At 39.5% G+C, this 11,392-nt stretch overlaps 1 protein-coding gene across 1 annotated transcript; it reads right to left on the reverse strand.

Annotated features, from left to right (window-relative positions):
• Positions 1-4,242: 4,242 nt before the first annotated feature.
• Positions 4,243-5,183, reverse strand: LOC120928609 (olfactory receptor 11A1-like; the record flags this gene model as incomplete). Its single annotated transcript, XM_040339650.1, has 1 exon — positions 4,243-5,183. A coding segment is annotated over exon 1 (888 nt), but the record flags the coding sequence as incomplete, so codon positions are not given.
• Positions 5,184-11,392: the final 6,209 nt, after the last annotated feature.

Consider the following 11,392-nt stretch of genomic DNA (forward strand, 5'->3'; position numbering starts at 1 on the left):
GCGCTGAAGCGAACGCATACGTAAGTAGCGCCCGCATATGAAAATGGTGTTTAAACCACACAAGTGAGATATCACCGTGATCGTTAGAGCAATAGAAATAATCCTAGACCTCCTCTGTAGCTCAAAAGATGCAACCTATAGAATTTTTTAAACGTCGCCTATGGAGATTTTTAAGGGTAAAAGTTTGACGCCATTGCACGAGCGGGCGCAATTTTGAAGCGTGACATGTTGGGTATCATTTTACTCGGTGTAACACTATCTTTCAGAATATATAAAAAATTGGGCTAACTTTACTGTTGTCTTATTTTTTAATACAAAAAAGTGATTTTTTTCCAAAAAAAGTGCGCTTGTAAGACCGCTGCGCAAATACGGTGTGACAAAAAGTATTGGGATGACCACCATTTTATTCTCTAGGGTGTTAGAATATAATGTTTCGGGGTTTTAAGTAATTTTCTAGCAAAACAAATGGTTTTTATCTTGTAAACGCCAAATCTGAAAAACAGGCTTGGTCCTTAAGTGGTTAAATGCGAAATCACCATCCATTATAAAGCCAACACACCCAAAATTACATAAATAAACTCAAACAAAGAAAGAACATATTCTAAACATATAGATAATATTGATCAAAGCATTTCAAAATAATGCACATAACTATATGTAAATGCAAGGCTGATGATTCAAATTAAATTTACAAGAATGGCATACCACATTGGCAGACATTGTAATGTGGGCCACAGCATGCGTGGTGTGGCAGCAGCTGCCCATTGGGTTAACACACCCACCCACTCACCTGGCCCCATTTCTGTTAGCTAAACAGTAGCTGGGGCAGTAAGGCCAGGGGCCATACATGCTCATGCAAGGGTATTTTTCCAGTGATGTACCGTATGATGTGCCAAGATGTAATGTATGATATGCCAAGGAATATAAACAAATACCTGTCTATATATAAATATGTACGATAAAAAATATATAATATACATATATATATATATATATATAGATAGATAGATATATATATATATATATATATATATATATATATATATATATATATATATATATACAGTATATATATATATATATATATATATATATATATATATATATATATATATATATATATATATATATATATATATACATACATACATACATATACAGAAACAGTTCAAGTGGGTTTGTTCTTTTCTTTTATTTAGGAAGGCAGCAAACAAGGTCTTAATGTACAAGGGCTTTGTACAGCAAGTCCATAGCATAAAATGTCCCTCCAATGAATTCCCTAACACAAACAGGTCAGCAGTCAGTCTTTTCACAAATGCAGCAGGCTCACACAGTAGAGAAAGTAATATAGAGAGTGAAAGAGCCCTCAGTCAGATCATCTGGCTATCAGGTAAAATGTGGACCAAGAAACCTGGACTCAGAACAAAACTTCTGCGAACAAAATGTTTTTTCTACACGTTAGTCAACAACACAGTTGAGTACTTATCATTTTTTTTGCACAAACATTAACATTTTCATGACAAGTTTCGGAGTTAGTTCAAGCAGTACTGGTACATAAAGGTTAAGAAAAATGGTAAGACCTCACCTTGTGTATAAAAAAAAGTGAACGAGACCTGTCACAACATTTGATTTAACAACGGCATGCCTCCATCCATAAATTTTGGTAAAAATCAACTTGTGTATGTGAGAAACCTAGGTGTCTACAATCCTATCCTGCCAGCCAGTGGCTCACAAAAAATGTGTATATGTGCGTTTGTGTGTATATATCAGTAACAGTTTTCATCACTTTTATATGGCCAAATGATCCAAACCAGTGTGAAAAACAGCTGCATATACCTTTCACATGGTACTGTGGTGGTTTTGAGCAATTTCCTCAAAAATTTCCTATACTGTAGTTGTGTGAAACTGGGAAAACAAATAAAGCCAGAAATTCAGATGACACATACAAAGAAGCCACACACAAATGATGTCACTGGCCGGTAAAAAACGTTGTTCACAGTGCAAACACAAACATACTGGCCCAGATTCAGGTAGATCCGTGCAATATTTGCGTGGGCAAAGGGCAACGATGTTTGCTCTGCGCCCACGCAAATATTTCGATTTGCCCGCGATTCACGGAGCAGTAGCTCCGTAAATTGCGTGGGCGCTATGCTAAATAGCCCGGCGTAAGGGCGCCTAATGTAAATGATCCCGCCGGGGGCGGGAATCATTTAAATTAGGCGCGCTTCCACGCCGAGCGAACAGCGCATGCTCCGTCGGGAAACTTTCCCGACGTGCATTGCGGCAAATGACGTCGCAAGGACGTCATTTGCTTCTAAGTGAACGTGAATGGCGTCCAGCGCCATTCACGAATCACTTACGTAAACGACGTGAAATTTAAATTTCACGAGCGGGAAGGGCGGCTATACTTTAGCATTGGCTGCCCCTGCTATAGCAGGAGCAACCTTGCGCTAAAGTCGCCGTACGGAAACTCCGTACCTTGCGTGCGCAGGGCCCGCGCAACTTTTGTGAATCGGTGGTAGTATGCAATTTGCATACTATACGCCGATCACAATGGCCGCGCCCCCTAGCGGCCAACGCAAGAATGCAGCCTGAGATATGAAGGCATAAGGAGGCTTATGCCTGTCATATCCTAGGCTGCAGTCCGCGTAGCGATGTTCCTGAATTAGGGGCATTCGCTACGCGGGAGCAAAACAGGTATTGCGCCGCGCAACCTATGGTTGCGCGGGCGCAATAGCTTCTTGAATCTAGGCCACTGCCATCTTCACTGCCTGAAAAATGTATGGGCTCCCATGCTTCCACCTGTACAGTGCCCAGAGGTATTTATGTGACCTTGGATTGGTGACATTTGCTGCAACCATAAAAAAAAACAGTCAACTAAATTGCCACAATACAATACAAGCCACAAAAAGACATTTAAGTACATTCTATAGCACTGTCTTAATAATGGAAAATGTACTCATGAAACAATAAAATTAGATCAACTGCAGTGGACTAAAATGTATTAACATTATGCAAGCATAAATTAACAAATGTAAAACAGAAATAAGTAGATGGAAAAAAAAACAGCCTAATTTGGTATTTTACCATCTTAAACAACTGTGGTTACAATAAATAAAAAAAAAAATGTTAATTACTGCATTCATTTTTTTAAAGAAAACACTGCTTCAGTATTACCATTTAAAGAATTATGCAAGTGAAAAAACAAAGATCACAGTGTTGTAATAGAGTATTACAGTATTTTAACATTCTACTTATAACATGTTACTATCAATACACATTCAAGAGTTAAAAATCTGTATGTTGAGCCATTTTATTAACATTCTTATTTTTATAGCAGGAGCTTCCATTTCTCGCTTTCTGTAAAAAAAAAAGTGTACTACTATTACTGAACTGGACAATTGGAGGCTGTTCTGTGCCGCCGTAGGTTTTACATCACTGTCAGCAAAAGGGTTAATGTACAGATTGCAGACTGGAAGAGGTTAACAAAATACTTATATTCTTGATGTTACTGTTATCTTGCACTGTACAACATAATTTTCTGTGATATCAGATATTACACGCAATATGCTTGTGTTTTGTAAGTAGGGAACCAAAGTAAGTCACAGATACTACAGAATTTGGCAAATTCAACTACCTCACACGGAGGTGTCAACATCCTATAATGATGACCCTGCTGGGTGATCTATGTACATTACAAGGACTATAACAACCTTTGTTGCAGATTCCTACCTTTTGTTATTCTGAAGAAATACATGTGTGTTTGTCTGTGCCTCTGTTCTGAGTGGGTCTAATGGGAGTGGTTTCATAATTAACTGTCAGGTGTAGAGCTGCAGGACACTAATGATGAACTCTGCTTGGTCTGCGTCTCTTTAGATGTGTTCCTATTGAAAAGTATCTCTTGCCTGAAATCTGATTTGTATCTTGGGCAGACTTCTGGGAAAACTGGTGAGCCAATCACACAAGCAGGAAATTATGTTTCTGGGGAGTGGTCAGTGCACAATCTTTGTACAGAAAACTAGAGGTAGCCATATTGCAATGTATTCTCAGAAAATTAAATTGGCTGCAGATTGAAAAGGAAATATATTTTTTAATAACATTCAATTACAAAATGATTAGTGTTGCAATTATATGCGCTATATTATTTTTTCTTTATTTGCAATTTTTTCCCCACGAAAGTAGAGTTACCCTTTAAGCATATTTAGTTTTTTTCAAAATCCATTTTACAAAAATATTTCTGATTTCTTTATTTCTTAAAGTATAGATGATAGGGTTCATCAAAGGTGTCACCACAGTGTAGAGCAGTGACATAAACTTATTTAGGTTTAATGCATGTTTGCTTTTAGGAATCACATAGATGGTTATTAATGTCAGGTAATATGTACAGACAACAGCCAAATGTGAGCTGCATGTGGAGAAGGCCTTTTGTTTTCCAATAGATGAAGGAATGTGAAGTACAGCAATGACAATACGAAGGTAAGTTATAAAAATGAAAATAAATGGAAATAAAACAATGGGAATGGAAAATAAAAATATCTGTGTTTTCACCAGAGAGACATCAGAACATGAACGTTCCAGAAGAGGTGTCAAATCACAATAGTAATGATCAATAATATTTGAGCCACAGAACTGTAGAGTACATAATTGAATAATGACAATTAGAGTTGATGCAAAACTAAAGATCCATGTTATTACAGCCAACCGAAAGCAAAAGTTTAACCCCATTAAAGAATTATAATGCAGTGGGTTACATATTGCCATATATCGGTCATATGACATTAGTGTAAGAAAAAAGGATTCAGCATTGGTTGAAACAGAGAATATATAGAACTGAATGACACAACCAACCACGGAGATAATGGCACCATCTGCCAGGACTATGTGAAGCAGATTGGGAATAATGTTTATTGTAAATATCATTTCAGCAGAGGCCAATTGGCAAAGGAAAAAATACATTGGTGTGTGCAGATGTGGAACTGATGTTACTACCAGGACAATAAACATATTAACACTTATCGTCACACACTGGACAAGAAAAAGGCACATGAAAAACATTATTTTTAAATCTGAGAGATTTTGAAACCCGAGCAGAAAGAATTCTGTAATTAATGTCTTGTTCATTTCTTGCATTTTGTCTCAATGTGTCTTTCTTTATAGTGTTTTTTCCAAAATTTAGCAAAATATGTACAATAGCTGTGGGTAGAGTGCATACAATTAAACGTGATTTATTGATTATTGACAAAAAGGCAATTAAAAAAGGACATCATTAACAAATGATTTATGGGTAGAAACCCCAAGATGTGTTCAAACTTTCATTAGTAATATATTGTTTCAAACAGGATACATTTGTATTAAAAATAACATGAATAGTTATTGTCGATCAAGTCCATCTCTTGCAATTTTGGTCCACAGAAAGGAAAGTCAAAAGCCCTGTGCAACTGTTGCAAATTTCACCACTTAGAAAAAAATATTAGGTCAAATCCCTGCAACAAAATACTGCTATAATAGCCATACCATGTTTACCTCTGGATCATTAGATAAAAGAAAAGCAAATGTCTGCATTTTTTAAAATGACTATTATTGATTTTTGCTATTATCACTTCCCGTAGTAAAGCATTGAATACTTCCAGTAAGAAAAAAAAAACTATTTATAAGTTTAATTACTATTAGGATAGATTTAAACATGTTCATTTAGTTCTAAAAGTGTATATAGGTGCAGCTCTGCTCTAACCCCTGCGTGCGCTAAGCAATACTCCACTAGAGGATTTATGGGATTTTTCACTGGAGCATGAAATTGAGGACTGCTTTTTGGATGCTTATGGGGTAAACTGAGTGATGTTTAAAATTATTTTATTTATTTATTTATTTATTCATTCATACATTGAATGTTTTTTATATGTTAGGGTTTTAGTTTACTTTATGAAGTACAGTATACACAGCATAAGAGGATGATTTGAGATTTACACATAGGTCATTGTGTATTGCTTTACATGTGGTTAAGGTGTATATTGATTTTGCACATTACTTTAGAGGTAGCTGTGCAGCACTTATATATACTTTCATATATTATGGGGTGTGGGAGCACATGACCATGACCACAGGCAGCTCCTAAGCAGTGGTAATAAGAAGGGTATAGTCAGGGCAGGCATATTCTTCACATTTATACGTTAAAGCGAAATTCCCCCCAAAAGTGAAACTTCCGATCATTTGTCTCCTCCCCCTCTGGTGCCACATTTGGCACATTTTAGGGGGGAATGGATACAAAAGACAGGTATCTTTTCCCGACTCCGGGAGCCACTGCCGCAGCCGCTGATGTCACCGGTCAGCTTCCTCCTCCTCCCTCCTCCTTCCCCCACCACTGGGCCTGTAGGAAAAAGGAACAGAGCATCACACATGCGCAGTAGGGTTCCCAGCGTGAAGCCATAAGGCTACACTGCCAGGTTCCCTTACCCGCAATGGCGGCGGCAGCACCCGACAGCTGATGGAAACACCAGCGGTGGTGCCGACATCGCTGGACTCCAGGACAGATAAGTGTACTAATATTAAAAGTCAGCAGCTGCAGTATGTGTAGTTGCTGCCTTTTAATTTTTGCAGTGGTGGGCGGACCTCCGCTTTGCATTAGTTGATTCAAAAACGACTTTATTCCAAAATATGTAGTTTTTCACTGTATGGAAGGTTTTATATCCCCTTCAAACCAACTATGGGGTTAATTTACTAAAGCTAAAGAGTGTAACATTTGGTGCAGCATGGTAGCCAATCAGCTTCTAACTGTATGGGAAATATGGGATTTTTTTTTTTAAATCATGTTTTTTTTTCTATAATACTTACCTAGCTTGTTGCAGCATCAAAACTATGCTGCATCTGTCCCCTAATGACTTAAAGCGGGAGTTCACCCATTTATAAAAAAAAAAATTTCTCCCCTTAGATTCCTGCTCGTTCGGTCTAGGGGAATCGGCTATTTGTATTAAAATATGAGCAGTACTTACCCGTTTTCGAGATGCATCTTCTTCCGTCGTTTCCGGGTATGGGTCTTCGGGAGCGGGCGTTCCTTCTTCATTGACAGTCTTCCGAGAGGCTTCCGACGGTCGCATCCATCGCGTCACTCGTAGCCGAAAGAAGCCGAACGTCGGTGCGGCTCTATACTGCGCCTGCGCACCGACGTTCGGCCTCTTTCGGAAAATCGTGACGCGATGGATGCGACCGTCGGAAGCCTCTCGGAAGACTGTCAATCAAGAAGGAACGCCCATTCCCGCAGCCCATACCCGGAAGCGACGGAGAGGATGCATCTCGTAAACGGGTAAGTACTGCACATATTTTAAAACAAATAGCCGATTCCCCTAGAGAAAACGAGCAGGAATCTAAGGGGAAAAAGTGCCCTCTAAGGGTGAACCCCCGCTTTAAACACTGCTGATCGCTATGTTTTTGGAGCTCCGTGAGCAGAGAGCTGGTGACTGTCAGTCTCTGGCTCTCTGCTCTGCTCCCTGCACTCACTGGAGCTCTGGGCTGTGGAGGGGGCAGGAGTGGCCAGCTCAGCCTCTCAGCGGCTTGCTGAGAGGCTGAGCTGGGTGACGGTCCAGGCATGTGGGCGGATACTGACCATATGGTTGCAATCTTTCTCAAGCCTGCACTGACTCTGTGATGTCAGCGGACAGCAGGCTTCAGCCCACTGCCTGCTGAAAACGGGCTTTGGCTGTTCTTCTTTTTTGCGATACGGCACTGCATTATTTTAACTGACAATTGTGTGTTCGTGTGACACTGTACCCAAATACACTTGATGTCCCTTTTTCCCACAAATAGAGCGTTCTTTTGGTGGTATTTGATCAATTCCACGTTTTTTGTTTGTGCTATAAACAAAAAAAGACAGCCATTTTATATATATATATATATATATATATATATATATATATATATATATATATATATATATATATACATATATATATATATATATATATATATATATATATATATATATATATTTTACTTTCTGATATACTGTTAAACATATCCAATAATTTTTTTTTTTTTTTTTTTATCTTTATCAGTTTAGGCCAGGGATATGAAATTAGCGGACCTCCAGCTGTTGCAAAACTACAAGTCCCATCTTGCCTCTGACTCCGTGTGTCATGCTTGTAGCTGTCAGAGTCTTGCTATGCCTCATGGGAATCATAGTTCTGCAACAGCTGGAGGTCCACTAATATCCCTGGTTTAGGCCAATATGTATTCAGCTACATATTTTTTGGTAAAAAAAATCCCAATAAGCATATATTGATTGGTTTGCACAAAAGTTATAGCATCTACAAATGATGGGATACTTTTATGTTTTTTTTACTAGTAATGGTGGCGATCAGCGATTCTTAGCTGGACTGTGACATTGCGGCAGACAAATTGGAAACCTAACTGACACTTTTGACCCTTTTTTGGTACTAGTAACACTAAGGCCGCGTACACACGGTCGAACATGTCCGCTGAAACTGGTCCGCGGACCAGTTTCCGCGGACATGTCCGACCGTGTGTACGGCCTAGCGGACAGGTTTCCAGTGGACAAAAGTTTCTTAGCAAGCTAAGAAACTTGTCTGCTGGAAACATGTCCGTCGGTTAGTACACCTAATCGGACATGTCCGCTGGTTATGACGTGTAACCAGCGCCCCGAAATCCCGCGCATGCGTCAAATTGATTCGACGCATGCGTGGAAGCGTCGGTGTCTTCTATGTCACCGCGTTCTCTGTCCGCGGGGATTTTGGTCTGATGGTGTGTACACACATCAGACCAAAAGCTCCCAGGAGACATGTCCGATGAAAACGGTCCGCGGACTGTTTTCATCGGACATGTCTCCTCATGTGTACGGGGCCCAATACAGTGATCAGTATTAAAAATATGCACTGTTAAGCCTCGTACACACGATCAGTCCATCCAATGAAAACGGTCTGAAGGACAGTTGTCCTAGGTTAACCTATGAAGCTGACTGATGGTCCATCGTGCATACACCGTAGGTTAAATAACCGATTGTGTCAGAACGCAGTGACGTAAAACACAACGACGTGCTGAAATAAACGAAGTTCAATGCTTCCAAGCATGCGTCGACTTGATTCTGAGCATGCCCTGGTTTTTAACCAATGGTTTTGCATACTAACGATCGGTTTTGACCTATCGGTTACCATCCATAGGTTAAATTTTAAAGCAAGGTGCCATTTTTTTAACCTAAGGTTAAATAACCTATGGGGCCTACACACGATCGGTTTGGACTGATGAAAACGGTCCTTCAGACCGTTTTCATCGGGTTAACCTATTGTGTGTACGAGCCTTTACTGTACTAATGACACTGGCAAGGAAGGGGTTAACATCAGGGGTGATAAAAGGGTTAACTGTGTGCCAAACTGGGGCTTGCTAACTCTGTGGGGGTTGCTCTGACTGGGTGAAGACAGAGATTGGTGTCCCTGCTTAGCAGGAACACAAGAGCTCCATCTTCTCCCCTATCAGAACAGCGATCTGCCTGGTTTACATGGGAAAGATTTTTGGTGGCCGGCGGACATCTGGTCTGCCAAAGCCGCGGATTGGCAACCCCTGTGTCCAATCAGCACACGATCACGCCTCCGGTGGTGTGCACGCACCCCCCCAGTGGCTATTGCACGAAATTACATGCAATAGCATGATTTTGTGCAGTACAGCCGACCTGACCAGTAAATATGCGGTACGCAGTCGGCAAGTGGATAAGCTTTGACAACAATCCTGGAAGCTGTTTGGTTTCTATGCAGAGCTGCACCAGATTTTGCACTCTCCAGTTATAGTAAATCAACCCCTATGTCTTTTAATATTATTGTACCCATTTTCTAGGTGTGTCCTTAATATAATAATTGAGCGTGACATGTTCCTATCTCCCATTTTACACGTAAGATTTTGCGACTGACATTTGAAGTTGAATGGGACTGATTAGCTTATTGTTATCCAGTATCCCCAAATCTTTTTCTAGCTCTGTTTTGCCCAACTGTTTACCATTTAATATACAGGGTGTAATACAATACTTGGCTTGCATAATTTAAATTATGTTCTAATTAAATTTAATTTGACATTTAAATGTCCATGTTGCCATTTTGTCAAGAACACTTTTCAATGTCATAATCCCACTAATTTATAGTAATTTTACATAACTGTATATCATCTGCAAAAATGGCTACATTGCAATCTAAATCAGCCCACAGCTCATTGGCAAATTGTTTAAATAGAACTGAATCCAAAACAAATTAATTGGGTACACCAACACATTAATGCAATTTATTAGTGCAATTCAATGCAAACTTAAACTTTAAATGCTTTTCTTGTCAGCATTATATAAAAAATTCATATTTAACTTAAAGGGTCACTAAAGGCAAAAATTATTTTTTTAAAAAATAACAAACATGTAATACTTACCTCCCCTGTGCAGCTCGTTTTGCACAGAGTGTCCCCTAACCCTGTCTTCTGGGGTCCCTCGGTGGCTGTCTCAGCTCCTCCTCGCAAAAGCTTTCTACCTTCATGCGAGCGAGCTCGCATGGTAGAAAGCTTTTGCGAGCGCGCACTCATGATACAGCGGCGGGCATAGCCGCCGACTGTATCACTCGGCCCCGCCCCCCGGCGCGCCACGTTATCCGCTGTGATTGACAACAGCGCCAGTCAATGGCTGCGCTGCTATCAATCCACCCAGCCTAGCCAATCAACGGCCAGGCTGGGAACCGAAGAATGTCACATGGACACGCCCGGGACTTTCGAAGGGTCAGGTAAGTAAAACCGAGGCTCGGGGGGGGGGGGGGGGGCGGTACCATCGGATGTTCTTTCACCTTAATGCATAGGATGCATTAATGTGAAAAAACATTTACCTTTACAACCCTTTTAAGTCATGTTCTTTTATATTGTATTGTACTTGCTACAGAATTTGTTTCAAGTTTTTCTACGGTTTAGATTTTAAAGATGTTATTGATTTTATTTAATTGTATTCCTTCACAGTCTTTTCTGTCTTAACAATTGCTTTCCTAAATTTAAAGTTGCTTATAGTTAATAATTTTTCTAGCCCTCTTTACCAATACTTCATTCAGTACCATCTTAAATGTTACCCTTTGTTCCCCATTATTGCACATTATATATAATATTGGGCCTAATATAAAAGCTCAAATCAAGTGCCATTGCTTGTATAAGGTAAGTTTCTTGTAGTTTGGGTAAAAATCTACTCCCTTTACTAGAAATATCAATGTCCCTGCTGCTGTTGAAATAATTAAAATCACTCATAAAAAGTACTATTTTCTAAGTAGTACTTTTACTAATAACTTCTACTAACTTCTACTTGTTTTCACATTAGGCAGTGAAGAATGATATGAAGAATTATCATAATTTGGAAAGCTTATTCAGACAATGCAAAAAT

This window comes from Rana temporaria, chromosome 2, assembly GCF_905171775.1.
Source record: "Rana temporaria chromosome 2, aRanTem1.1, whole genome shotgun sequence".
Classification (NCBI taxonomy): domain Eukaryota; kingdom Metazoa; phylum Chordata; class Amphibia; order Anura; family Ranidae; genus Rana; species Rana temporaria.